The 23,607-nt window shown below is 39.5% G+C and overlaps 1 protein-coding gene and 1 long non-coding RNA gene across 5 annotated transcripts; both read left to right on the forward strand.

Annotated features, from left to right (window-relative positions):
* The first annotated feature begins 103 nt into the window (after window positions 1–103).
* On the forward strand, window positions 104–2,649 carry LOC116040555. The gene is made up of 2 exons (XR_004102708.2): window positions 104–1,295; window positions 1,660–2,649. It is a non-coding gene; the product is annotated as an uncharacterized LOC116040555 (long non-coding RNA).
* A 3,304-nt stretch (window positions 2,650–5,953) lies between these two features.
* On the forward strand, window positions 5,954–19,723 carry sept3 (septin 3). Of its 4 annotated transcripts, XM_031285935.2 has the most exons (11): window positions 7,528–7,745; window positions 8,198–8,264; window positions 9,448–9,843; window positions 10,046–10,174; window positions 13,150–13,231; window positions 13,381–13,518; window positions 15,017–15,134; window positions 15,999–16,094; window positions 16,318–16,414; window positions 16,532–16,583; window positions 17,322–19,723. In XM_031285935.2, the coding sequence occupies exons 3-11, from the start codon at window positions 9,450–9,452 to the stop codon at window positions 17,449–17,451; spliced, it is 1,236 nt and encodes a 411-aa protein (XP_031141795.1). In that variant the 5' UTR covers window positions 7,528–7,745; window positions 8,198–8,264; window positions 9,448–9,449; the 3' UTR covers window positions 17,452–19,723. The 4 variants fall into 4 exon arrangements, with proteins under 4 accessions (XP_031141792.1, XP_031141794.1, XP_031141793.1 ...); XM_031285932.2 differs by lacking the exons at window positions 7,528–7,745; window positions 8,198–8,264 and adding an exon at window positions 5,954–6,197; XM_031285934.2 differs by lacking the exons at window positions 7,528–7,745; window positions 8,198–8,264 and adding an exon at window positions 6,412–6,555.
* The last annotated feature ends 3,884 nt before the right edge of the window (window positions 19,724–23,607 follow it).

Here is a 23,607-nt window from a genome sequence, read left to right on the forward strand (position 1 = left end):
TATATATATATATATATATATATATATATATATATATATATATATATATATATATATATATTATAATGCTGTCAGTAAACCAAAACCAAGAACCAGATCTGATTCAAATCAGCTTCAGCTTTCAGGACAGAACATTTATTTAAGCTCTAAACTGAACAAAATCCTACATTGTTCAATTAATCTGTTGTTTCTTTATGTAACTTGTACGGCCAGGATGCTGCATGTCACCATTTCATTTGAAGCTGATCTGCAGGGATATGCACAGACATTTTGGGGGGCAGGGTCTCAAGTGAAAAAGGGCACTTCTCATAATTATTTATTTAAAAAAATAATTTTTTAACAAAACACTAAATATATTAACACAACTCTGACTTCCTTTATTTTAATCAGAACGCAACAAAGTCTAATCTCCCATCCTAATATTTAGATTTTTTATTCAATAAATACATTTGTTTGACAGGGAAGCTGTGTGCAAACAGGAATATATATTCATTTATTAAAAGAAAAAGAAGCTCTCCAGAAAAAAGGCACTTTCTCTCTAGGAAAAAAATGGCAGGTGCTCAAGCCCCTTTGATGTCTATGTGTGCAGTGCCTGCTGATCTGTTTAACTCTGCTGCTTTTCATCAATCTGACGCTTGTGCAGAATGAGCTAAAAATGGTCACTAAAAGAGATGACATCCTCTGACAACTTTTCATTATGTAGGCCAATCCTCTCTGTATTCAGCTTATGTCTTGGAGCAAGCAAGACAAAAAAAACTCTCCCCACCACTTTTACTCAGGGGAGTGACTCCATAAAAGTCTGCAGCTGCCGTCAGTCAGAGCAGATATTAGAGGTACGGCTCACACAAAAATGGCCCCCTCTCTCTCAATGTCACATAAACTGTGTGATGGCCTTGCTGTTAAATGGAGTGGAATTGATTTTACGCAGCGAGCAGCAAGGCGGTGAGCATCCACAGACATCTGAAGGGTCCCCTCCTCGTCACACTCCCCCCAAAAAATGATTATAGTTATATAAGTTTCCCTCCCACTCCCTTCATCCTCTCTACCATCAGCAGGGGTGTTGTCATAGCAACCCCCACCCCTCCTTTTGAACGTCAGAGACAGGAGCTTGGTAGGATAAGAGCCGCATGCAGCTTCTGTCTCTTGTGCCTCTCGGAGAGCACCTTTCGCCGTCTCACATGCAACAGTCAGAGCTGCAGCGCTGGAAATAATCTGATGATTGATTTGACTCACGACTGCTGCACATCACATACCATCTAAGACCAAGAGAACAACAGATTCAGCAGCGTCTGCAGGTAAGCACGATGGCTTTATTTACTACTGAGCACTATTTTTAGTACAACACACGCGTGTAAAAATCATTGTATCTCAGTCTGATGGAAGCAGTGACAGGCTGGAGGCTGGGAGCTGATTGTGTTGATGCATGTGATTGTATCGATGACGGCTTTCTAAGAAATGACAAAAAATAAGGGGACACAGAGATGCTGCAGTCTGTCATGCGTGATATTTCACCCTGAAGGATTACTTTTTTAAAAACCTGAACATCTCTCCTCCTTTCCTTCCCTTTCTCTGTCATGTCTTTCCTCTCTGTCTCCTCATCTGTTCTCTGTCCTTCCATCCTCCACCCTTCCTTTCACTTCCCTTCCCTCTATGTGACAGCCGTGATGTCGTGGCTGTTCTTGGACTGGTTCGTCCCCCTCTACCTGCTGGTGTCGGTTTTGGTGCTGGCAGGCTTCGGAGCGTGCCTTTACTTCCTCGAGCCAGGGCTGCAGGATGCCCACAAGTGGAGCAACAAAACAGTCCGGCATCACCCGCTGGTGGCCAGTGTGAACTGCAGAGATGACGATAGCAATGCCCTGATATGATCAAGAGGGCGAGGTGGAGCAAGGCGGGAGGCCATCTGGACAGGGGTTCTGCCAGCACACCGGTGGAATGGGAGCCGACACCTTACAGATGGAGAAAGAAAATGAGAAAGATGGAGGAGAGAATACCCTGTCCTATCATTCCAACTTTTCTTTGACCTCTAACATACTTTATGTAGAGATCAGGGGAAAGTGAAGCAGAGGGGGAAGCCAAATGCGCATGGAGGAGAAGACTTCATGTAGGATAAGATTGTGATGTGGTTGGAGGACATGTTGCCCTTTAGAAATGTGATTTAAACATGATGTAAATGTCACGCCATCATCTACTTGTGCCAACTTTTACATACGTTTTGTAATTTGACAATCACTTTACATAAATCATGAAGTTATAATTCTACTTCTACTTATATTGTGCTTTAAATTAGTGAAGTGAGTGACAGAAGTGCAATGAGTTTGTCGCCAGTGGGGAGGGTTTTCAATCCTCTCTTTCTCTCTCTGGTTATGTCTGCACGGCAGCTGCTGAGAAGCATGTGGATTGTTTGTGCCATTGTGCCAAAATGGTGTTAGTAGTGACTTTATTAAAATATGTACTGAATAAATGCAACACAATTTACTCAAGATGCCAAAATTATCCTAGATGAACCAAGATTACTGAAAACTAGTATTTGGTAATGCTCAAAGTGTATATTTTTTGTTTTCATTGTTTTTACTTGACAGCATGGTGAGGAAACTTTTGATGATCATATGCCTACTTTGTTCATACAAAATAAAGCTGTTTAATCCTCAATTCCTTGGATTTAATCTGCATGTTATTATGAAGTTGATCATATTTAAGATTTATGTAGTCTATCTGCAATGGTGGTGGGAAGAAACTTAGTATATTTAAGTACTGTACCTAGGTACAACTGTATGGTACTTGTACTTAACCTGGGTATTTCTTTATTATGCTGCTGTATACTTCACTACAATTATCTGACTGCTGTATTAACTTTTTAAATTAAGATTTTACATTAAAAACATATCATCTTATAAAAACAATTAAAAAAACTCGACCAAAGAGACATTTCTCCTTTGAATTATTCATGTTCTCACTCGAAGAGGGAAAAGTGTCCAATATTTCACAAAAAAAGGAAAATTTACAAAAAAAATAATACAAATTTGTGTGGCAGAACTTTGTTTTTTTTCTTCGATTCCCCTATAATCATCTCAAGACTCTTCAGATTTATCTTGTGACCCTTTGGAGGGGGCCCAACCGCTACGTTGAGAACCATTGGACTGAACTTTATATATAAGGTCGAAAAACAACCTCAACCAACTACAGCAGTAAATTTCTGCTCGATGCATCAGTATTAACAATATATATAATAATAATAATATTATATAACTAATAATGTTATATAAAATAATATCAGGGGCCCGGTATATTTTACTTTTGATACTTTTAAGTACATTTTTCTGATAAAGTGAAGGATCTGTACTGTAATTAGACAGAATACTGCAGTAAGACCACATTTAGACGTCACAGACGTCCCATGAACTAAACAAAATGAGAGACCAGAGTGGGAGTGAAACAGAGCAGCTTCAGTGTCGAGGAATGGAGAGAATGGCACTTCTGTGCCCACTACTTCCTACTGAGTTCCCTGTCTCGCACTCTGTGACTTATTTACTCACTCAGTGTGTCAACAACAGAGATATTGCTTCAGACAGCAGGTTAGTATCTGTTTTCCTCAAAAGTTGCATTTTTCATTGCTAAGATGTGTCATGTAGTGGGATTTATAGTGTTAGTGCATAGCTGTCATATTGTTTCAGATTTGCAGTGTTTAAAAGTAACTTGGTAATATTTGTTAAGTGCTGTACTTAAACAATTTTGAGGTGCCATGTTATGCTACTTTATACTTCTACTCCACTACATTTATTTTACAGCTATAGTTGCTTGTTACTTTGCAGATTGAAATTTTATGTAGAATTATTTTTTAATTAATTTATAGAATATGGTGCATTCGAATGGTTAAAACTTCACCTAAACGGCAGTAAAATGCAACCTACATATTAATGCATTAGTATTAACAATCACACCATACAATACCATGATATTAAATATGGTAATATAACTCACAAGGGCCTTTATTGCATGAGTACTTTTACTGTTAGCACTTGCAGATATTTCTGTGCTTTAAAAGTTTTGAGTACTTTTCCATTGTGGTATTGCCACTCTTAACATAAATAATCCAATCAATTAAATCAGTCTTTCTTTTCATCTCTTTTCTCAAAACTTACAACAGAATGAGTGTTTATGACCGTCTGGCACCTTTGATCCCTCAAGTATCTGCATCCTCCAGACAGACAAGCAAACATCCATCAGTCTGTTTGTCTCCTCCTCTGTCCCTCTCTTCTCCTGTCATCAAAAAGAAAGCCATTCAAATCCCATCATTTGATAAGAAGGGACTGATCTGTGAAAAACACAACACTAGACAGACAAACACTGACAGGTAAATTAAGCTGTAGCTTGTATTCTTTTCTCAGTTTTATGTTGTGTTAATATCGTAAATATTGTGATGAATTCTTTTTTGTAGTTTACACTTTTTCTTCCTTCTTTTGGCTGCAGGTCTTTTCTCCCAATTTGTTCCTCCAAGACATCCAGTCAGCCTTCGTGGAGTAAATCATGTCAGCATACACAGAGAAACCACGGAGAAAGAGCTTCAACCCTCCCAAGAACCAAGCCCAAAACATACAGCGCTCTTACTCTCTCTGCAAAGCCCAGCATCTCCATCGTTCCTGCTCCAAAGCCAAATTCCTCTCCCACTCTGAAACCACAGCCAAAGGATTTTCTTCATCTCCCCGCCTCACAGTTCAGTGATCCTTCTCTATTATTGCACCAGCCTCAGCCTCAGCCGAGAGTATCTCCAACTCTGACTGTCCCAACACCCAGACTGAGTCCATCTCCTACTTCCCTGTGCCAAGGGATGAGTTTGGATAGCCGAGGAGGCAAGCAGCCTTCTCCTGTCGCTAAAGAAAGACGTGCTAGATCAATAACCATATCGAATACTAAAGTTGAGCATGAGTCCATTAAACAGATGTCTTCAAATGAGGCAAAACATGACATTCTTGACCATGAAGCTTTACTGGATTTTACTCATCCTGGGTTGAGGAGAGATTGTCCCATGTCTCGACATCAGACTTACTCTGAGTTCCAGAGACAAGCAGCCACGTCTCAAAACTCCTGCTTTTTGGAAGGCACAGTTGGTTTAAGTAAAAGAGAACATATTGCAAAAGATAAACCAAAGCCTCCACCTAGGAATATAAACATGACCTTAATCCCTAAACCGACGTCAAACATCAAACAGCAACAGGGATTTCTGCCAAGTGGAGCGACAGGTACACAAACGTCTCTCTCAGAGTCTGAAGGGATTCATTTTGCTAATGTTGTTCAGGGAGAGTCTCAGTCAGTGTTTGATTTACCGGCTACTCAGTCGAGCCTGAACCTTCACAGGAAGCGTATAGACTACCCTCAGAGGAGGAATTACACCTCCAATGACAAATCATATAAACAAATGTATTATGAGAGAAGTTCAGCTTCCCCAACCACTCCCAAAATGTTATTTTCCACAGAGCCTCTCTTGAATCAGTCACCCGATATTAAGACCAGGAGAAGTCAATTTGACTTCAACAATGACACAAAAGTGGATACAACATTTCTATCCAGTCTCAGGAGGCCTCGTGAAGAAAACAACATGCAGACAATTACAGGAAATTCATCTAAACTCTCTCAACAAACCAGTGTGTCTCAAACCATCAAGTCTCCTCAGAAACACAGATTGTGGTCTAAGGCTCTGGCCCCAGTAGTTCAGACCGACTGTGTTTCAAAGGATTACAGCTGTCAGTCAAGAGGCATTGATCATGAAACGGAGTCTCTTCAGTGTGCACACAGATTAAATCGATTCAAGACATGTCTGGAGGCACCTCAGACACAGGAGGCCTTCCGACCTGCTTCTGTTGAGTGCGCCACATCAAAAACGACCCTTTCAAAACCTGACCTAGATATTTTTGCACCATCTGACCATCCTGGGGTGCCCACAAAGCTACCACAATATCCCTCAGAGAAATACTGCCCATTCAACACAAACAGTTTTGTCATCAGTTCAATGGGGGTCTTTGACCTGCCATCACATCAGCCACAGCACAGAGTGCACCAGAGACCAGACGAGACAACAACAACAACAGCTTTCCCTCCACTACAACAACCAAATTACTCTCCAGCAGACAGAGCATTTATCATGGAGGAGCCAGAGGACCCGTATTACGTCACCATGTATTACCCGGGGTCAGTGTACGTGGGTGAGTACAGAGATATCCAAACCACTTGGAAGACTTTATCTGAACAAAGTCAACCAATCCCTTAAATTACACATGACAGGGACTCTTTCATCACTTGTTTAAAAGTCCAATACTTTTATATCTAAGGGGGTGGGAAGTCAGATTGGGGGTCAAAGAGGATAGCAGAGGGAATTAAGACGTTGCTCCTTATCAGTAGAGCAACAGACATGCTGAAGAGAGACACTACAACATCGGTTAGCAGACTCTATCAAACTCTAACCCTCCAACACAGCTCTCCACAGAGACAAACAAACACAGCCAACACATGTAGAAAGAGAAGCTAAAGAAGAACGACAGGAGAGCAACTCAGAGATAAATTGTGAGTAGTGTGGTGTAGTTAAGTCACCCTTGTAAATCCTACAGTAATATCACAGGATATAGCCTCGATTAAAAAAGGTTGCATACTGTATGTCTGTATCGGTTCTGTAGTCCAACTAAGATTGATTGTCAGATAGTTCCACTATATTTGTTTTACACTTATTTAGCAGATTATGATTTTAAATGGAAAACATGATGAGTTTATAAAATATGGTTTGTTATAAATCAAACTACCCACCAGTGTGTGAAGCAATTTAAACGAGTTCCACCCAGACAAGCTACAATGTTAAAATGCTGCTTACATGTTAATGCATCAGTTATAATAATCCATTAATATAACATATCCTGCCACTGAAAAAAGTGTTTTTTGACATTGAGGTATTAGGTCAGTACAGTGGTAGAATGTAACTGTGTTTACTCAGGAACTGTACTTAAGTACCATTTTAAGGTACTTGTACTTTACTTTAGTATTTCTATTTTTTGCTACTTCAACTCCAGTACATTCAGAGGAAAATGTTGTACTTTTTACTCCACTACATTTACAAAGTAGGATTTTACGCAAAATACAATATGATTCTATAGATATGATGTATTTCGATATATAAAGTCATTAAAATGTAGCTCTGTGTAAATAGCCTCATACTTATCCAATAATATAACAGTGACAGGAGCCATTCTGCATCAGTGATCCATTTTGATAGTTTAAGTATATTCTGCTCATAATACTTCTACACTTTAACTTAAGTAAAAGTATGAATGCAGAACCTATACTTGTATGGTGTATTGTTATTGTACATTGAACTACTGGTAATTGTACTTAAGTGTGTGATCTGAATACTTCTTTCACCATATAACTTTGTCCAATTATAATGTAATCTAAAATGTTCCCTAAAAATAGTCTGCATGCATTACTGAGACAGAAGACACTGTACCAAATTGGTTTCCCTTTGAGGTAGTCATACTGCGCATGCGCGCTGCATCTCCCCACTCCCTCTCCTCTTGTCGCCTTGGTAACCGAAAAGGGGGGCTCAGGGCCAGAGGGAAGGAAAGGTACCCAGACTATTCACATGACCCCTCTCATATTGTTATCTCTGTGTTTGGATATACATCGTTTGTTATTGGGCCCAGAGAGCGACAATTGATCGGTCAGTCAACTAAAAGCAGATTTGCGGGTCAATTGAACGGGAATCGGTAAGTGTGACACTAACGTAGCTACATCAGCGGACTGTTAGTAGCTAGCAGCTAACACGGAGCCGCCGCTAGCTGGTAACGTTAACGTTATTATCCAGCATGACTGGAGAGAGACAATAGAGCTCGACAGGCTGTGATGGAGCTTACCTCGTGTGTTGTAAAAAGATACAAAATGGTTAGCTTAAACATGGAGCCTTGTAGTGAGTGGCCCTTAACGTTAATTTGCACGTCCACCCAGAACAAAAATAACGGACGGATTTTTAGTATTGAAAACAGGTCATAAGCTATCATGTCAGCAGCTATTGTATGTTTTAGTTTTCAAGTGTGATTTGCCTGCAGTATTTAGCTCACAGTGATTCAATGGAGCAGGAGGGCAAGCAGAGAGGGGGAGCTGGGCTGCATGAATCAAAGTGACAGCCACAGCCTCAGTGACCTGTGTCATCTGCATCTAGCATTGCGGATGCACAGACTTAAAGCATGGCAGCAGGCTGATCCATGTGCACGCCCTGTAGGGATCAGGTAATCAACTTACTGTTACCATCTGCCTGCACTGTTTGCTTCACTTAAAGGATCAGTTCACAAAAAAAACATACACTGTTTTCTAACTTACCTGTAGTGGTGTCAAGCCATGCATATATACCAATTTAGTATCCATTTCTGAGATTTATCCACCCTGATACTGATAATAGTGGTGAATATAGTTTCAGTTGTGGTGAGTTTCATTATCAATTAACGTAGTCATTTGGTCTAAAATACCAAATGTCAGAGTCCACTGTAACATCTTAAACCTCTAAAGTCTAGTTTGTCTGACCAATTCAGTTTATTAGTCAATTTACTAATGACCTTATATATTTATATTTACTCTTTTACAAAAAGTAAGGTAAAAGGTACCGAACGACATAGTGACACATTTAACAACAATGCATACTGTAACATTGAAAAGGGGGGATCGGGGGTAACCAACACGCTTTGAAAATATTCTCACATAGGGCTGCTCACTAGTCTGTATTGCAAACACATTGTGCAGAAACTGTTTTCTAAATTGTATTTGTATTATTAAGCGTGTCAGTTAATTAATTGTGACCACCAAGATATGTCGTTAGCAGAACATTTTGCATCTGAAAAATAAACTTGCTCTCTGGTGGACAAGTAAGGATGATGACACTGTTCCTCAACTAACTTTAAATATATATTTTGCATTTCTGTACGGCAATTTGTTGTTATCAGCCAACATCTACACTGATACTTATCTGCAATAAGCTAATATCAGCTGATATATCGCCCCGGCCTGTATCGTTCTCGCTCGCTGAGTACCGATCTGATACCTGGCTTAAACTAGAAACACTATCATACACTAGAGATTTCTGTGGCTTTAGAAATTTGGCTGATGGCCCTCACTGATATTGGAAATACAGAATTTTATAATGACACTGATGAAGACACTGTATTCAATGTGGATATGTGAGATCTGGCCAATACCCAATTCGCTTGATAAGGTTCAGCAGCAACATCTCTTTTCACAAACAATGTCCCCATTACTCTGAAGACAGATGTCTTAAAACCAAAACTCTCTGCGTGGCTAGATGTACATGACAAAAATAATATATTTTACAAAATAAAATATTTGGGTGAACTAACTAACTAACTTTCTGTTGATGAAAAATTGTATTGTATATCCACCTCCTCTCCTTTTCTTCTGCAGACATGTCAGACATAGTTCCTCCAGAAGTGAGACCCAAACCAGTCGTTCCTGCCAAGCCCCCAAATGTGGGGGCTCCTTCACCCTCCAGCCCCTTCCCACCCCAGGGCCCGGGCATCGGGGGAGGAGGCGGCGTTTCACTTCCTCCAAGTGCCATTCCAGTCCCCATCGGGAGTCACGGTCATAGTGTGGGTCATAATGTCGGTCATGGTGTGGGCCATGGTGCGGGCCATGTTGGAGGTCACACTACAGCACACAATGGAAGTCATGGTCATGGAGGCTCCAACAGCTCCAGCGGTGGATCCACTTTGCTGGGGTACATTGGTATCGACACTATCATTGAGCAGATGAGGAAGAAGACCATGAAGACAGGCTTTGACTTTAATATCATGGTTGTCGGTAAGTTACAGAATTAGGTAAAAGATGAATATCTGTGTAAAGTTGTGAAGAGAATATTTGTATTATTTGTCTAGGATTTTAGTTCTTGGAGAAAAGCAAAGCAAACTAAATTCTTCCTTCTTACCTGGATGCTCTCCATCTCTCTTTTTCTATAATTGTTCCCTGCTCTTTGGCCTTGTTCATTAATTTTCTTCCGTCTCAGGTCACAGCGGTCTCGGAAAGTCAACTCTGGTGAACACCCTATTCAAGTCCCAGGTGAGCAGGAGGAGCGCAGGATGGGCCCGTGATGAGAAGATCCCCAAAACTGTAGACATCAAAGCGGTGTCTCATGGTGAGTACGGGGAGAGAGTTTCTGTTCTTTTTTTAGAGCCAGACATTTATAGCAGCATTTAAATTTGACAGAGAAAATTAACAATCTTTGGCCAAGTTCTTAAAAGTCCCACATAGCCTACTTACAGTCTATTAGTGCACCCTGGTAGCTGCCAAGGAAGCTTGCCATTTATTTTAGTTGAGCTACAAATGCTCTGGCCACCTTCTGTTTATTCTGCAGGTACTTTGTGTGAGAGGCTTTGATGATTTGTATGCTGTGTCCATTTACTAAGAATGAATGTTCCTTCCAGGTACATTGCTTTGGAACAATTATACTAGATATGATTTTTTTTTTTTTAAACTGCCTGACCTGTGTCTATTTGGAGTAGTTAGCTCTACCAACAAATTAGGAAGAAGGTTGTGCGTTCTGTCTGTTTGCAAAATATCTAAATATGAATAAATGGATTAAATGGAAATTTGATGGACGGATCACTGACAGACGACAGATTGTTGTTCAAGGATCCGGGCCTTCTTCCTACACCGCTGGGTGTAGAGGTCCGCCATGGATGGCAGCTCTGTCCTAGTGATGTGCTTTGCAGTTTTAACCATTCTTTGTCGAGCCTTATGGTTGAGGGTGGTGCAACTGCCATACCAAGTGGTATGGGCGGGACTTCGATACCATGGCTCCACCGCCCGGTCACTACCACGCAGACTCTGGCTCCAAATGTGCAAGATGGCAGCTAAAGTGGCAGATATTTTGGCTTCATTTTTGTACAGTGGGAGAAAGTGGAGACGTGTCATCCATCTTTATATACAGTCAATGGTGTCAATGTGCCAGCGTAAATTCAAACATTCTGGATTTCCAGAATTTATTGTGTCTATGGTTCAAAGCAGGGTTTTGTTTAAAGGTGGTCAATCACGACAGGCAACCATATCAAAAAAGGTTAAGGCAGGGAGGCAAAGGGTCCAGTAAGAAACATGACTAAGACTTTGACTACGTCATGACAAATGGTTTTTAGTCATCAGCAAGTACAGCTTGTTCTTGGGCCTACGGATTCCGACTGCATCGCTGACAGCTTTTACTTGACACAAATACGTCAATCCTAGGATTAAATGTCCGTAACTGTGAGGATTTTCAAAGTGTTTTTCTGTCAGGGCCTGTGGACAGACTTGTTGATCTTCAGCCCAGATAATATTTGCTCACACATATACAGAACTGCATCAGAACTTCTTTTCATTTTCATTTGACTTTTGTTTGACAGACTGAGCTTTTGAAATGGTCTCCTTTTTCCACCTTTTCAGAATGCATATTTCAACTTTCCAGCCAGTCTATGTGTGTCTGTCTGTCACATTGAAATTATAATAGGACTTCTCAAACGAAGCACACAAGATTTACTGTTAGTAGAAAAAAAAATCCATTCTGCTAATATCTCTTTCACAAAGAGAAGATATTATTTAGGCTTTCTTACTTAAAGCCTAAAAAGTTACCATAACACCAGATAGTCCCTGAACTGAGAGCTGTGTTTCCATGGTAACAATGAACACCCCTGCTGACAACTGAAACGAAGAGGTAAACATGGCTCAATTTGTGGTTTGCTCAGGCTTGTTTTACTCATCACTAAGTTCCTCTCATAAAACATTCATTTTTGTGATATTCTTCCACAATACACAAGCTTTTTGCTTGAATAAACCAAACTAAATAGCAAGAATCAGCCATGATTTTGGTTTGAAAAGAGTCCTCATTGGCTAGAATACAGAGCAGATTACTCCTATGTAAAGCCACTATGTGTAGTATTTGATAATATGACTTTGGCGCCCCTCCCCCAGTGTTAGTATCAATGGGGGAGGGAGGGGGGGTGGGGGGGGTCCGTCAGTCGCCCCGTGCCAGACCGGGGGTGGGGGGTGCAATCAAGTGTCAAAAACTGAGGAGGACACGCTGTTGGATGCTGTCCTCCTCTCCTACTCTTTCTTCAATGCCTATAGAATCTATCTCTTTCTCTCCCAGTGTGTCTTTCTGCGTGAGCAGCACTGGTTGAAGCATGAAAATATTGTAAACAAATTAATAACATAACTAATTACACTGGTCAGCTCTGTTTCAGACTGATACCTCCGGTTCAGGCTGGTCCTCATCCTCAACACGTGCCTTTTTCAGTTGCGGAAAATACTTTTCAATACTCATCTGGATTGAAGCAGCAAACATTCAGTGTAAGAGTAAAAAAATGACATAACATTATTTATAATGAGTTTATTTGATTCACAGCTGCTACGTATAGTGTTTTGACCTCGACAATCCAAATGCATTTTACCGCAAACTTGCGACTAGTTAACTTTCTAAAGCAGGGTTAGTCGGGTCGGGACTCCAACATTAACACACTGACAACATTGTATTCAGAATATAAAATATTTTTATAGCACTTTTTAATGTGTGATTGTGTAAAGGTGTTCACGAGATACCAACCTTTCGTGAACTTGTGAATTTCGCCAGCCTTCTTCTCCATAGACAGAGTTTTCATGGAGACAGACGCTGAGTGCACGGGGGATGATCGAGGGGCTGTGTGTGTATGCGTGTGTGTGAGAGAGAGACATGTGAGTGACAGAGAGACGGAGGAGAGCAGGGAAAGGAAATGCAGCTGAACGAATGCTGCGTGTTTGAAATAGCGAAACGCAATGTGCAGCGCCAGATGTTGATTGTGCGGTGCACCGCCACAATATAGTCTGTGTGGGAGACACTGCCATGCACACATCGCCTGTGGTTGACGGTGACCTAACATTATTATGCTCTTGCCAGAAAGGGACAAATCGGAATGAGACACAGTAGACGTGTTAAAAATATCTCAATCAGATCATTCATACTTTGTTTGCTGTGTTTCTAGCTGTTTCTCTGTTTATTCCAAACATATGTGCTCAATATGTTCAATATTCAGATACAGATCAGTTCTATATAATAGATAGTTTTTTCCAAATACAAAGCAACACTGTGGTTTATGTTTCTTACAGTCCTTGAGGAGGGTGGTGTGAAGATGAAGCTGACAGTCGTCGACACTCCAGGCTTTGGAGACCTAATTAATAACGACAACTGGTGGGTTTTCCTGCATCTTTAAAGCTGCATAGATGTCATCATTACTGCATATCTTACCAAGAACTATTGTTTACTTGTCACCTTACCAAAAGCAACATTTTGTTCCCTGAAACTCCCTCTCAAACTGCCCCTCTCTGTCGTATCCACAGCTGGGAGCCCATTTCCAAGTACATCAATGAGCAGTATGAGAAGTTCCTAAAGGAGGAGGTCAACATCACTAGAAAGAAGCGCATTCCTGACACCAGGGTGCACTGCTGTCTATATTTTATCACCCCAACTGGACACTCGTGAGTTAAACTCTGTCAGCACTAGAGATTAGTAAAGTCACGTATCTGATCTAAAACATGTTTTTCGTAATTTGTTGGCAAAGAGAGCAGCATACATACATATACAGTAGGGGTGGAACGGTACATGTATTCGTATTGAACCGAAACGGTACGGGCGTCTCGGTTCGGTACATGAATTTACACGGAGAATACATGGTATAAAAATAAATAAAACTTGCGTGCAAATGAATTAATGTAATGTGGAACTACTGTTACATACGCGTTTCTTAGGGACACCTAATCTGTAGCCCCGCCTTAGCTCTGAAGCTCCCAAGCTCCGCCTACATGTCCAGTCGGTCCAGTGAGTCCTTATATATAGGCCTATGTCAATGAGTGAGTCCACACGAAGCAAACTAGTCCCTTCCAACCAAACACAGATGCACTGTAGCTGTATCCCTTCTTGCCTCGACCACAAATGGCTTCCAGGCCCATTTGCTTCGCTGTTTGCTCCGCTTTTAGCTCCGCCGTTAGCTGTTAGCTCCGCCGTTAGCTTCGCTGTTTGCTGCTAGCTCCGCTGTTAGCATGTGAAGCTAACGCCACAATTCGTAACCGAAGCTGCTCTTTTAACACCCCTGCTCTGTGCATTCACATATGAGAGCAGCGCTTGTCTCCCATAACACACTACTAGCTGATTGTCTTATTTTGTTTACAAGTTCCAGATGGAGTCTGGAGATGATGCAGGGTAGCCTACTTATTGTTTACTGTTTACATCTTACTTTATATGCTTCAGGCTGTTGCAGCTAGCTCAGGGGAGAGACTGGGTGACACTAGGTGGTACAGCCTGAGACATGCACAATAAAAAAAATTGCCTTCTGCATTTTTGTTATGCTTTTCCCTCCATTGTACCGAACCGAACCGTGATGTCTGAACCGAGGTATGAACCGAACCGTGACTTCAGTGTACCGTTCCACCCCTAATATACAGCATACAGTCTATGCCCCTTTATCCAAAAACATTTCATTTCAAATTAACTAAGCCTTAAATCAAGAGAGCTACTTTGTATTGAAACAACATTCTCTCCCCTGAACACCTCACAATTGGCTCATGCTGTCAGCTGTGAAATTGCTCTTTAGTGGATAAACGGATACAGTCTTCTGTGTAATACAGCCAGTGTATCCTATCCTTCTTAGCCAGGGTAATTGAGACCGACAGGATGTTTTGTGTGCAGGCAAACAAGAACTGGGACACAACCTTTGTCTAATGATAAGCCCATTTTTCAAATAACTTCCACACTGTAAGTCTTTTTTAATTGCTACACGACTAGGGAAATTTAACGAGACGTATGAAACATGACTAATAAAATCTATGTGCCTCTTTTTGCTATTTGTTATTCTGATCCTCTTTTCACTGTCGCATGCAAGCGTTCTGGGAGAATCACAGCTTCTAAATCTACCGACTTACTCACTTTCCTTGTCTGTCTTTTCTGTTCTGTGTCTGTCTGTCTGTATCTCTGTCCCAGTCTTCGGCCACTAGACATCGAGTTCATGAAGCGCTTGAGTCACTCGGTCAACATTATTCCTGTCATTGCAAAGGCAGACACGATGACCATTGAGGAGAGACAGGAGTTCAAACAGCGGGTAAGTTCTACCAATGATGATCCCACTGACGCCAGACTGATAAATCGGCCAGCAAGGCCTATATATCAGCCAATATTAGCTTATTTTTCCAAAACGATATTGATAATGATATCCATTTATATGTCAACGTCGATGCCTATAGTTATCAAGAAATGCCAAAAATATGTTTGTCTTCTACATAGATAGGTATATTTTTCAACTTCAAAATGTCCTGCTCAGTACGTATTTTGGCCTTTAAAGCTGCTCTAATCAATATTTTTGTATTTACAATGGATTAAATGACTATGTGTAATATGAAAGGTGATGTATGTAGTGACAAACCCACAGAGAATCATCACTCAACTCTGCAGTTCCACTCATTTCTATGGAGCATTCTAGCATCTTTTAACTAAGTTTTGGGTTTTACGTCCCGCAGCTTTTTATCTTTTTATATCTCTCTCAGGAGTTAGTGGTAGAGACCAAAAACAGAGCTAAAAGGAGAATAAATATTACATTCATTGGGCGACCAGAAACAAATGACAAATGAATGCTAATGTTGTTTTCTGTCTGCTGGATGCGTGAATAAGCAGCTGTTTGCCAACAAATTCGGTGAATCAGCTTTATAAGGTGATAACGTGTCAATGTTGTGTTTACAACATGTTATTGCTGCCCCCAAGTGGCCAAAAAAATTATAATGTGGGGTTAAAAAAAACAAAAAATGTTTATGTTGTGTGTGTATGTAAGGACTATTTGCCGATGTCGGCTTATCGGATTATTTATAAATACCCTCTCCAGAGTGTGGGGTACACAAGTGATTTGAAACAGTGCTCAGGTGAAGTTGTGTCACAGTTCTGTGTTGTTCCCTGGCTTTGTTTTGTGCTGTAGGTAAGGAAGGAGCTGGAGATGGGCGGGATTGAGTTTTACCCACAGAAAGAGTTTGATGAGGACATGGAGGACAAGAGCGACAATGACAAGATCAGAGTAAGTGGTTCTGTTCTTTCTTTCACACACATTTGTCCAATTAGTCTTCCTCATCCCTACTTTACACCCAGCTTGATCCACTCTCTCTCTTATACACTCACGCACTGGTTCCTCCAAACAGAATGTCAGGGCACTGGGGCATGTCGTGTATTTGTTTTATCTCATAAACCTTGTGCAGCTCTCTTCGGTACACTAAACCGTGTTGAAATGTCTCTGTCCATAGGAGGCGATGCCCTTTGCTGTTGTGGGTAGCGACAAAGAATATCAAGTGAATGGCAAACGAGTTCTGGGGAGGAAGACAGCGTGGGGCATCGTAGAAGGTGGGTTATATGGCCTTTCTTTATAAGTAACATTTACAGTCATATAGGAATAATATTGATAGTGTCGTGCAAAGGACCAGATATGACACTTGATTCTGTGCAATTTTTTTGTTGCAGTTGAAAACCCCAACCATTGTGAGTTTGCTCAGCTGAGAGATTTCCTGATCAGGTAAAAAAAACTCTTTTAAAACCAAACTCAATGCAATAAACTGGACTTAAGGAGCCATTAGAGACATTGGATATACCATATTAGGAAACTTTCTTTGCGTCACAGTATTCAACATGAATTGTGGGTAAAAAAATAAATAAAATAGGGCTGCAGCTAATGATTATTTTCATTAAGGAATATTTTGCTGATTATTTTCTTGAGTTAAAATGTCAGAAAATTGTGAAAAATCACAATTGAAGTCTTTAAATTGAATATTATTATTATTATTATTATTATTATATATTGATATTCAGTTTACTACCACAGAAGGCTAAGAAAACCAGCAAATATTCACATTTAAGAGGCTGGAACCAGGACTTGTTTGGGCATTTCTGCTGAAACAAATGACTCAAATGATTAATCAATGACCAAAATAGTTTCTTGTCACTTTTTCTGACAATAAACTAATTGACTAATAGTTTCAGTTATGAAAACAAGCATAATAAGCACATATTTTTGTCCAAATTCTTTGCTCGTAAGGGTATCATTTTAAATGTTACTCTGTGGAAAATCCCATTGATTCAGATTGCTTCCTGGGTTCAATAATGCTTTTGCAGTTGGTAAGATTTTAGTGCTGTACTAAACCTAAACATAAGAATCACTAAAACGTACATAATAATGCTGATACCGCCCTGTCAAATAGATAAATACATAACTAGTAACATGGCCCCTCTGTGTACCTGTATCTCTCTTTTTCAGGTCTCACCTCCAGGATTTGAAGGAGGTCACTCACAACATTCACTACGAAACTTATCGTGCCAAGAGACTGAACGAGAACGGGGGTCTCCACCCCATATCCTCCAATGACACCCAAGAAAGCAACCTGTAGTCAGTTCAGTCAGAGTGAGATGAGAATACAAACGTGCAATGAAGCGGATGGATGAATCTATGAAATATTATTATCATTATCACCACGGCATCGTTGCATGCTTGAAAAACCTTTTAATCTTCTACATATTCTTCCCCACAAGCACATATCAAACCCCTCTGGATTCATTTTAAAGCCATTCCTATGAATATTTGATTTGATTTAACTAATGCCATTATACAATTAACAATTTATCAACTGCCAATGCCTTGTCATTTATCATGAAACAGGTAGTGTAAGATTAGAAAGTGCCACATTATTATTAGGGGGGGGTTAACAAACAGTACACGCTGTGCTGTCTTCTTTTATACCCACCCTCACGAAGAAAACAAATTACTCCAGTGTTCCCTTGTGCTATTTATGTTTGATTTTCCATTTTTCCATTTGCTTGCACAAACCTGCATACTAAAATGAGAGAAAGCGTCAGTCACATGTGAAATGCAATTCTGTGGGCAGCAGTGTGTGTGTAATTGTGTGTAATTAAATGGTCCACATGGTGCATGACTATGCATACTGCAGATTCTGTAACTACATGGTTCACCATAATAGTGCACACAAACTGAAAACTTTATGATGATACAGCTCAGCATGCTTTGTTACACCACAGTGGGTATAGAGGAAAGAAATGTGCTCCAGTGCATTTTTGCTTGCATTAGTTGCGTATGCTCTTGCAATGACCCCGGAGGAATCAGTGGTTTTAATAAATATTACTCTTTTTTTCTGGATTCAGATTGACATTGTTAACTATTTTGACAGCTAAATGGACAACGTGCACCCAATTTTATTTGTTAATCTAAAAGCCTGCAGCATGTACTTTCAAGAAAAAACACTACCTTTGCATGTTTTTTGTAAGGCTCGGTAAATGTAATGCATTTTTCACCTCACTATACCCACTGGCCTTTCATGAAAAGATTTTTTTCTGACCCAAAAGAAATAGGACCAATGGTGTAATTAGTATACCTGATGATAGGTGAACAGAAAACTTTTGATGTCTTGTGCCAAGTTTTTTGTGAACATACAGAACTCTGATGTGGTGACCAATATTTGTGTTAAAGGTGGAGTCAGCGATCCTGGACAAAGATTGTTAATATTTGGACTCAATACCTAAAGAAATACACCCCTCCTGTCAGTGCTCCTTTTTCAGTGCCCCTTTACTCCTATTGACTTTCTCTTTATACAACCATGGCCTTTCCCCTGTTCTGTTTGTTTCCCATTTACAGAGCCAGGACTGTGTATGAACACACAATTTCTTTTTCAGCGCACACACAGAGGAGACAGCTAGCGGACCGTGAGGAGATAATTGCTGAATTTGACAAACAGTCTATTGGATTAAAACCGCTGACTCCACCTTAAATGCCTTTTTAAAATAAAATCAACATTGTTCACCACTTGGTGGCAGCACTCTCCCATGTATAAGCAGTTACTCGGTAGAACAAGAAATACTTTGTGTCCTCAGACATTCCGACTGCTGAGATTTTTAGATACATTTTTACACAGTCCAGTGTTATTTCCTGATGAAGTTTACAGAGTTTGGGTCCTCTACTGCTGTCAGTGATAACTAAGATTTATCTCCAGATCTGGTTTACAAGAAGCTTTAATGATATTACACCAGTGGTATGCACTCAAAGTGTTGGTGTAATTATTCCAAATCAATTAGATTTATTAAATTGTAAACATGTTTACCAAGTTTTTCTCAGAAACATTTAAACTGTTCTGTCATGCAGTGTCCGCAGTAGAGCACAAATATGCCAAAACTACAAGTAAATCAATCTTTCTTTTTTTTAAGTTGAATCATCATTTTATACACTCATATGCATTTGTGTGATTTTGATATGAAATGTGACATCTGCAACAAACTTAGAATAGTTGTCTGTGAATTTAGTGCAGTCAAAGGTTTCAAGCAGAAATTTGAAACAGTGTTTATGTGTGCATGCTTGCCTTACACATCACTGCAATTCAGAATGTGTGATGTGAACATTAAATTGCTATTTCATGAGGTAAAAACGCTGCTGTCTTAACTCCTGTAACTAAACTGACAGCACACTATCCACATATCACTAATTCCTTTAAATCAGTAGAACATCACTATGTCCATTTATTTAATAACCACTTTTCTCAAATTTGCTGTGATAAATTGAGATATCATTTTCAGTGTTGTATTGAGTTATTTGTACCTTAATGTCTTTGTCATTATTGTAATTTATTCTTTATTTAATAAAAGGACATTCCCATATTTGTTTGAAAAGAGCTGTAATCATTAAGGTCTCAACAATGAACACATCTTCAAAATGCTCAATTAATATTTGTGGTATTTCATTACTTTTATTAGTATTAGTAGTAGTAGTAGGTGATATAGGAGACCTTATATTGAACTTACATGACTCTCAAAACTCTCAAAGTCAAGAGCCCCAAGGAAAGTTGTAGTGGAGGAGATAAATGTGAATCAGGCTAAATGTAGATTTGTATATAACTGATTATTCTAATTAAACAATAAGCTTTTTATTAATGAGCATAATATCTGATTACTGTAACACAAATGAAAAGTGGACAGTTAGTTTGGTTTTAATTGATCAAATTTGAATTTGACCATCAATGAACTGTAAAATCACTACAGGCTGCAGTGAGCTCATCTCACCCCTGTTTCTGCTGACCTCTACTCCCAGTGTGCATCTGGAGGGCAGTCTCGATCCGACGGCATAATGAGCTGCTGTTTTAGTAAATCAGACACTCTGTACACACCGATTTTTTTATCATTTTGGCTGATTTGGATTTTGTAAGTTCAACCTTCAACAACAGCTCCTATAGTGAGTCTATAATAAACTGTGTAGCCAAAATATAGACATTCAGACCCTTAAGGAAAAAATCTTCCCATTAAAACCACAATGTTTAATCCCACAGCCATTACAGCATAAAATCATGCATTCTGTTATATCAGGCTTTTCGTCTAGAGCCTTGGCTTCAAAATTGTAGTTTTAACTATTTTGCTAACTATTTACCAGATTGAGCCATGTTTGGCCTATGGGACAAATACACAATATTTTACTTGTTTCCACTAGGGTTATTGGTGCTGTATTATGCAGCACTGCAGTGTTTGATGCAATGCATCAAAATCAATGTTGTTTTTAATCATCGACATATCTTAGACTGTGAAAATAAACTAGCATTTAGTACACCGAAAATAATTACATTTTTGTGGGGTTTTCTTATACAAACTGGCATTTACAGGGTTAAAAGTTGGTTAAAAGCTCAGTGATAGTGAAAAATAATATTATTAATATAATTTCATGTCAGTTTTCTTTTTTACGAGAACATCAGGGCAACTTACTTGGATGCACAAGGGTTAAACTTGGCTCTCAGTTGTGGAACGGTCTCACAATTGCATATATGGACATTCCTGCAGGTGTGTCATGAATGATAGTATATTATGACCATGAGGCTTATACTGTATGTCGTGAGTAAATGTTAAGAAAATCCCATGAGAAGCTTTAAAGAGTGTTAATGTATAATAGCTCTTCACCACAAACAGAGGGGTTACTCGTTGGTGTGAAGGCTAATGCATCCTTTTCTGTTCATGTGAGTGGCAGGCTGATCACCTGCAAGGAAAACTGTAGAGCTCAGTGGGAATGCCAGTCAAGAAAATGACTTTTGATATCTATAAAAAAAACCAACCTGGATGAAAGAAAACCTCCTTGAATGCAGTCCTATAAAACAACCATCTGTCATGGCTGCAATCACATTATGATATGTGTTTTTGCAGGAAATGCTGGTGACAACTCCTTGACCTTAGAACAGTTTCCTATGCAGTTGATCAATACATTCTAATAAAGAAGCATAGGCAGTGGAGTTTTTCTGAAAAGGCCCTCCAGTGGGTTTTACATCTGTCTGAGTGGACTTTTTCTGCATCTGTTAACTGCTTTTCTGTCTAAAGGTGTGCCACAGGGTTCCATATTAGGTGCTATACATTTGTCTAGAAGTTCAAGCTTCTCTTTTGGCAGCTTATTCGACTTTTAATCAGACCTGCAAATTCTAGAGTAGTAAATAAGATGACATGATAATCTTGTTTTGATAAAGAAATACATTTTATATATATTTATATATTATATAATTGGATTATAATTATTGATGCTTTAATGTGTTCATCGCTTTGATGTTGCGGCTGGTAAATGTGGAGCTAATTTTTATTTATTTATCTGAGTATCTTCGGAATTTCCCCCCTGGGACCAATAAATCCTTGATATGATATGACCCATTGATATATTATTATCCCAATTTATTTATTGATTGGATTTTGCATTGTTAACCTGAATCTGCAATATAACTTTTAACTAAAGCTGTCAGATAAATGTAGTGGAGTAAAAAGTAAAATATTTGCTTCTGAGATTAAGTTAAATATAGTAGTGGAAAATAGAAATAATCAAGTAAAGTATGCTACAAGTATAGCCTACCTAAAATTTGTACTTAAGTACAGTAGTTGAGTAAATGTACTTAGTTACTTTCCACCACTGGTAACTGAGTTGAAAAATGCCATGCTGGCTTTTGTTAGCTAGCCTAGTAACGTCACATATCAGGAAGGTAGCTTTAAACAGTCTGCAACTTCATGTAGAAATGTATGTACTTAAATAGTTGATGTTAGTGGGAATTATGAATTATTACTGTGCAAAAATTCCAACATGAAATTATTCGTCCAGCTACTTAACTCATATTAGCGTATGTACTGTAATAGGGAAATAGTCCTTCAATTAGATGACTGAAAAGCAGCAAGTCAAATCAACCGTACAACAGCTAAATTCTGCCAATTGAAGACACAAATTATGAAAGCACAATGGTTTCAGCAAGTGGATGAACGTTTTGTAGATATACTTGCTTGCTCCCTAGGGTGGCTTCTCATGGAGAATGGAGGTAGATGTGCTCAGGTGAGAAGCTGAAATCTGGATCCGATGAGTAAGTCTGCCAGTCCGAATTTAAAATGTTGAAATTCAAAGAGAGCTCATGGTTTAGACTCTAATACTTTTGATTCTTAACTTTAATTGACTCTAGATTTTGAGGTCTCAACTCTTGTTCCTAATCACATATTCAAACAAGCAAAGAGCAAACTTCTACCCATCATGGCAAAAGGGCAAGAAGACATAAGTTAAAAAAGCAAACAAAAGAGCCACAGAGTTGTCCAAGTTTTGGTCTGCTTGCCCAGATGTGCACCCTGGCCAATCACAGGGATTGCAGAGTTCTTGGGGGCAGACTCAGTCCCCTCCTGTCCATGGACAGGCTGGTTCAACACCTGAATGCTGTTACTCTTTTAATCAAAATTGTTACAATTTAACAATTGCATGATTTCTAATTTTGCATGCTTGATAGTAGCTTTAGCGGTTTAAGAGTGAAATACCATAGACAGTAAACAAAATGGACAAAGTGACGCCGTTGTTTTCAACAAAGACCAGTTAAGTCTATTAGAAGCACTTTTCTGGTGAGGGCTGAGCGTTACTGCGCAGCCTCCAACTGAGCATGACTACGTAGACGTGAGCAACCTGTCTGAAAGTTGTAAGTCTTCTGGTAGCTGTGCCAAGAGAAATCTCAATCATTCCGAATCTTGCAGAGACGGAGAGCGTAGGTAAATGTAAGGATATATCATAGGCACAGGCTAATTATTGCTAACTAAAATGCTAGTTAACATTAGTAATTAAACTTAAACAGCTAATGTAAGTTGAAACTGCCTGAAAGCTCTCCTGTACTATACGGTAATTCCTCTACTATGCGACAGTAAGTCGCGTGGTTATGACACAATCGTTAGCCTATAATGTGCGATACAAGGTAATGGAGCCTTTTATACATTGTCATGTTTCTTTAGAAATAAACAATAGACAAATAAAGTCTTTAAATGCTTCAGATGTAAAGTTATTCACTGTCAAAGTGACGTCAAAATGAATGGCAGTCAATGGAATGCTAACGGCGGGTGAGTGCGAGGTAACATCAAAATGGCGCCATAGGAGGTACGCTTTGTGGAAGCTGGCTTACCTCCTTGCAAAATACGCAGAACGACGTTAGCATTAACATAGATGCTGGATTTATGCTGGTACTGCCGTACACTTCCTAGCTTAAAGGAAATTAAAGGTGCAATATGTA

This window comes from Sander lucioperca, chromosome 4 (genome assembly GCF_008315115.2).
Source record: "Sander lucioperca isolate FBNREF2018 chromosome 4, SLUC_FBN_1.2, whole genome shotgun sequence".
Classification (NCBI taxonomy): Eukaryota; Metazoa; Chordata; class Actinopteri; order Perciformes; family Percidae; genus Sander; species Sander lucioperca.

Excerpts from the sequence above, each read along its gene's own strand:
- sept3 (XM_031285932.2), top strand. The coding sequence starts at position 6,005 with ATGGGGGTCTTTGACCTGCCATCACATCAGCCACAGCACAGAGTGCAC. Across the intron at positions 13,232-13,380 it reads CTAATTAATAACGACAACTG|CTGGGAGCCCATTTCCAAGT; the intron begins GTGGGTTTTCCT and ends TCGTATCCACAG. Across the intron at positions 16,415-16,531 it reads AGCGTGGGGCATCGTAGAAG|TTGAAAACCCCAACCATTGT; the intron begins GTGGGTTATATG and ends TTTTTGTTGCAG.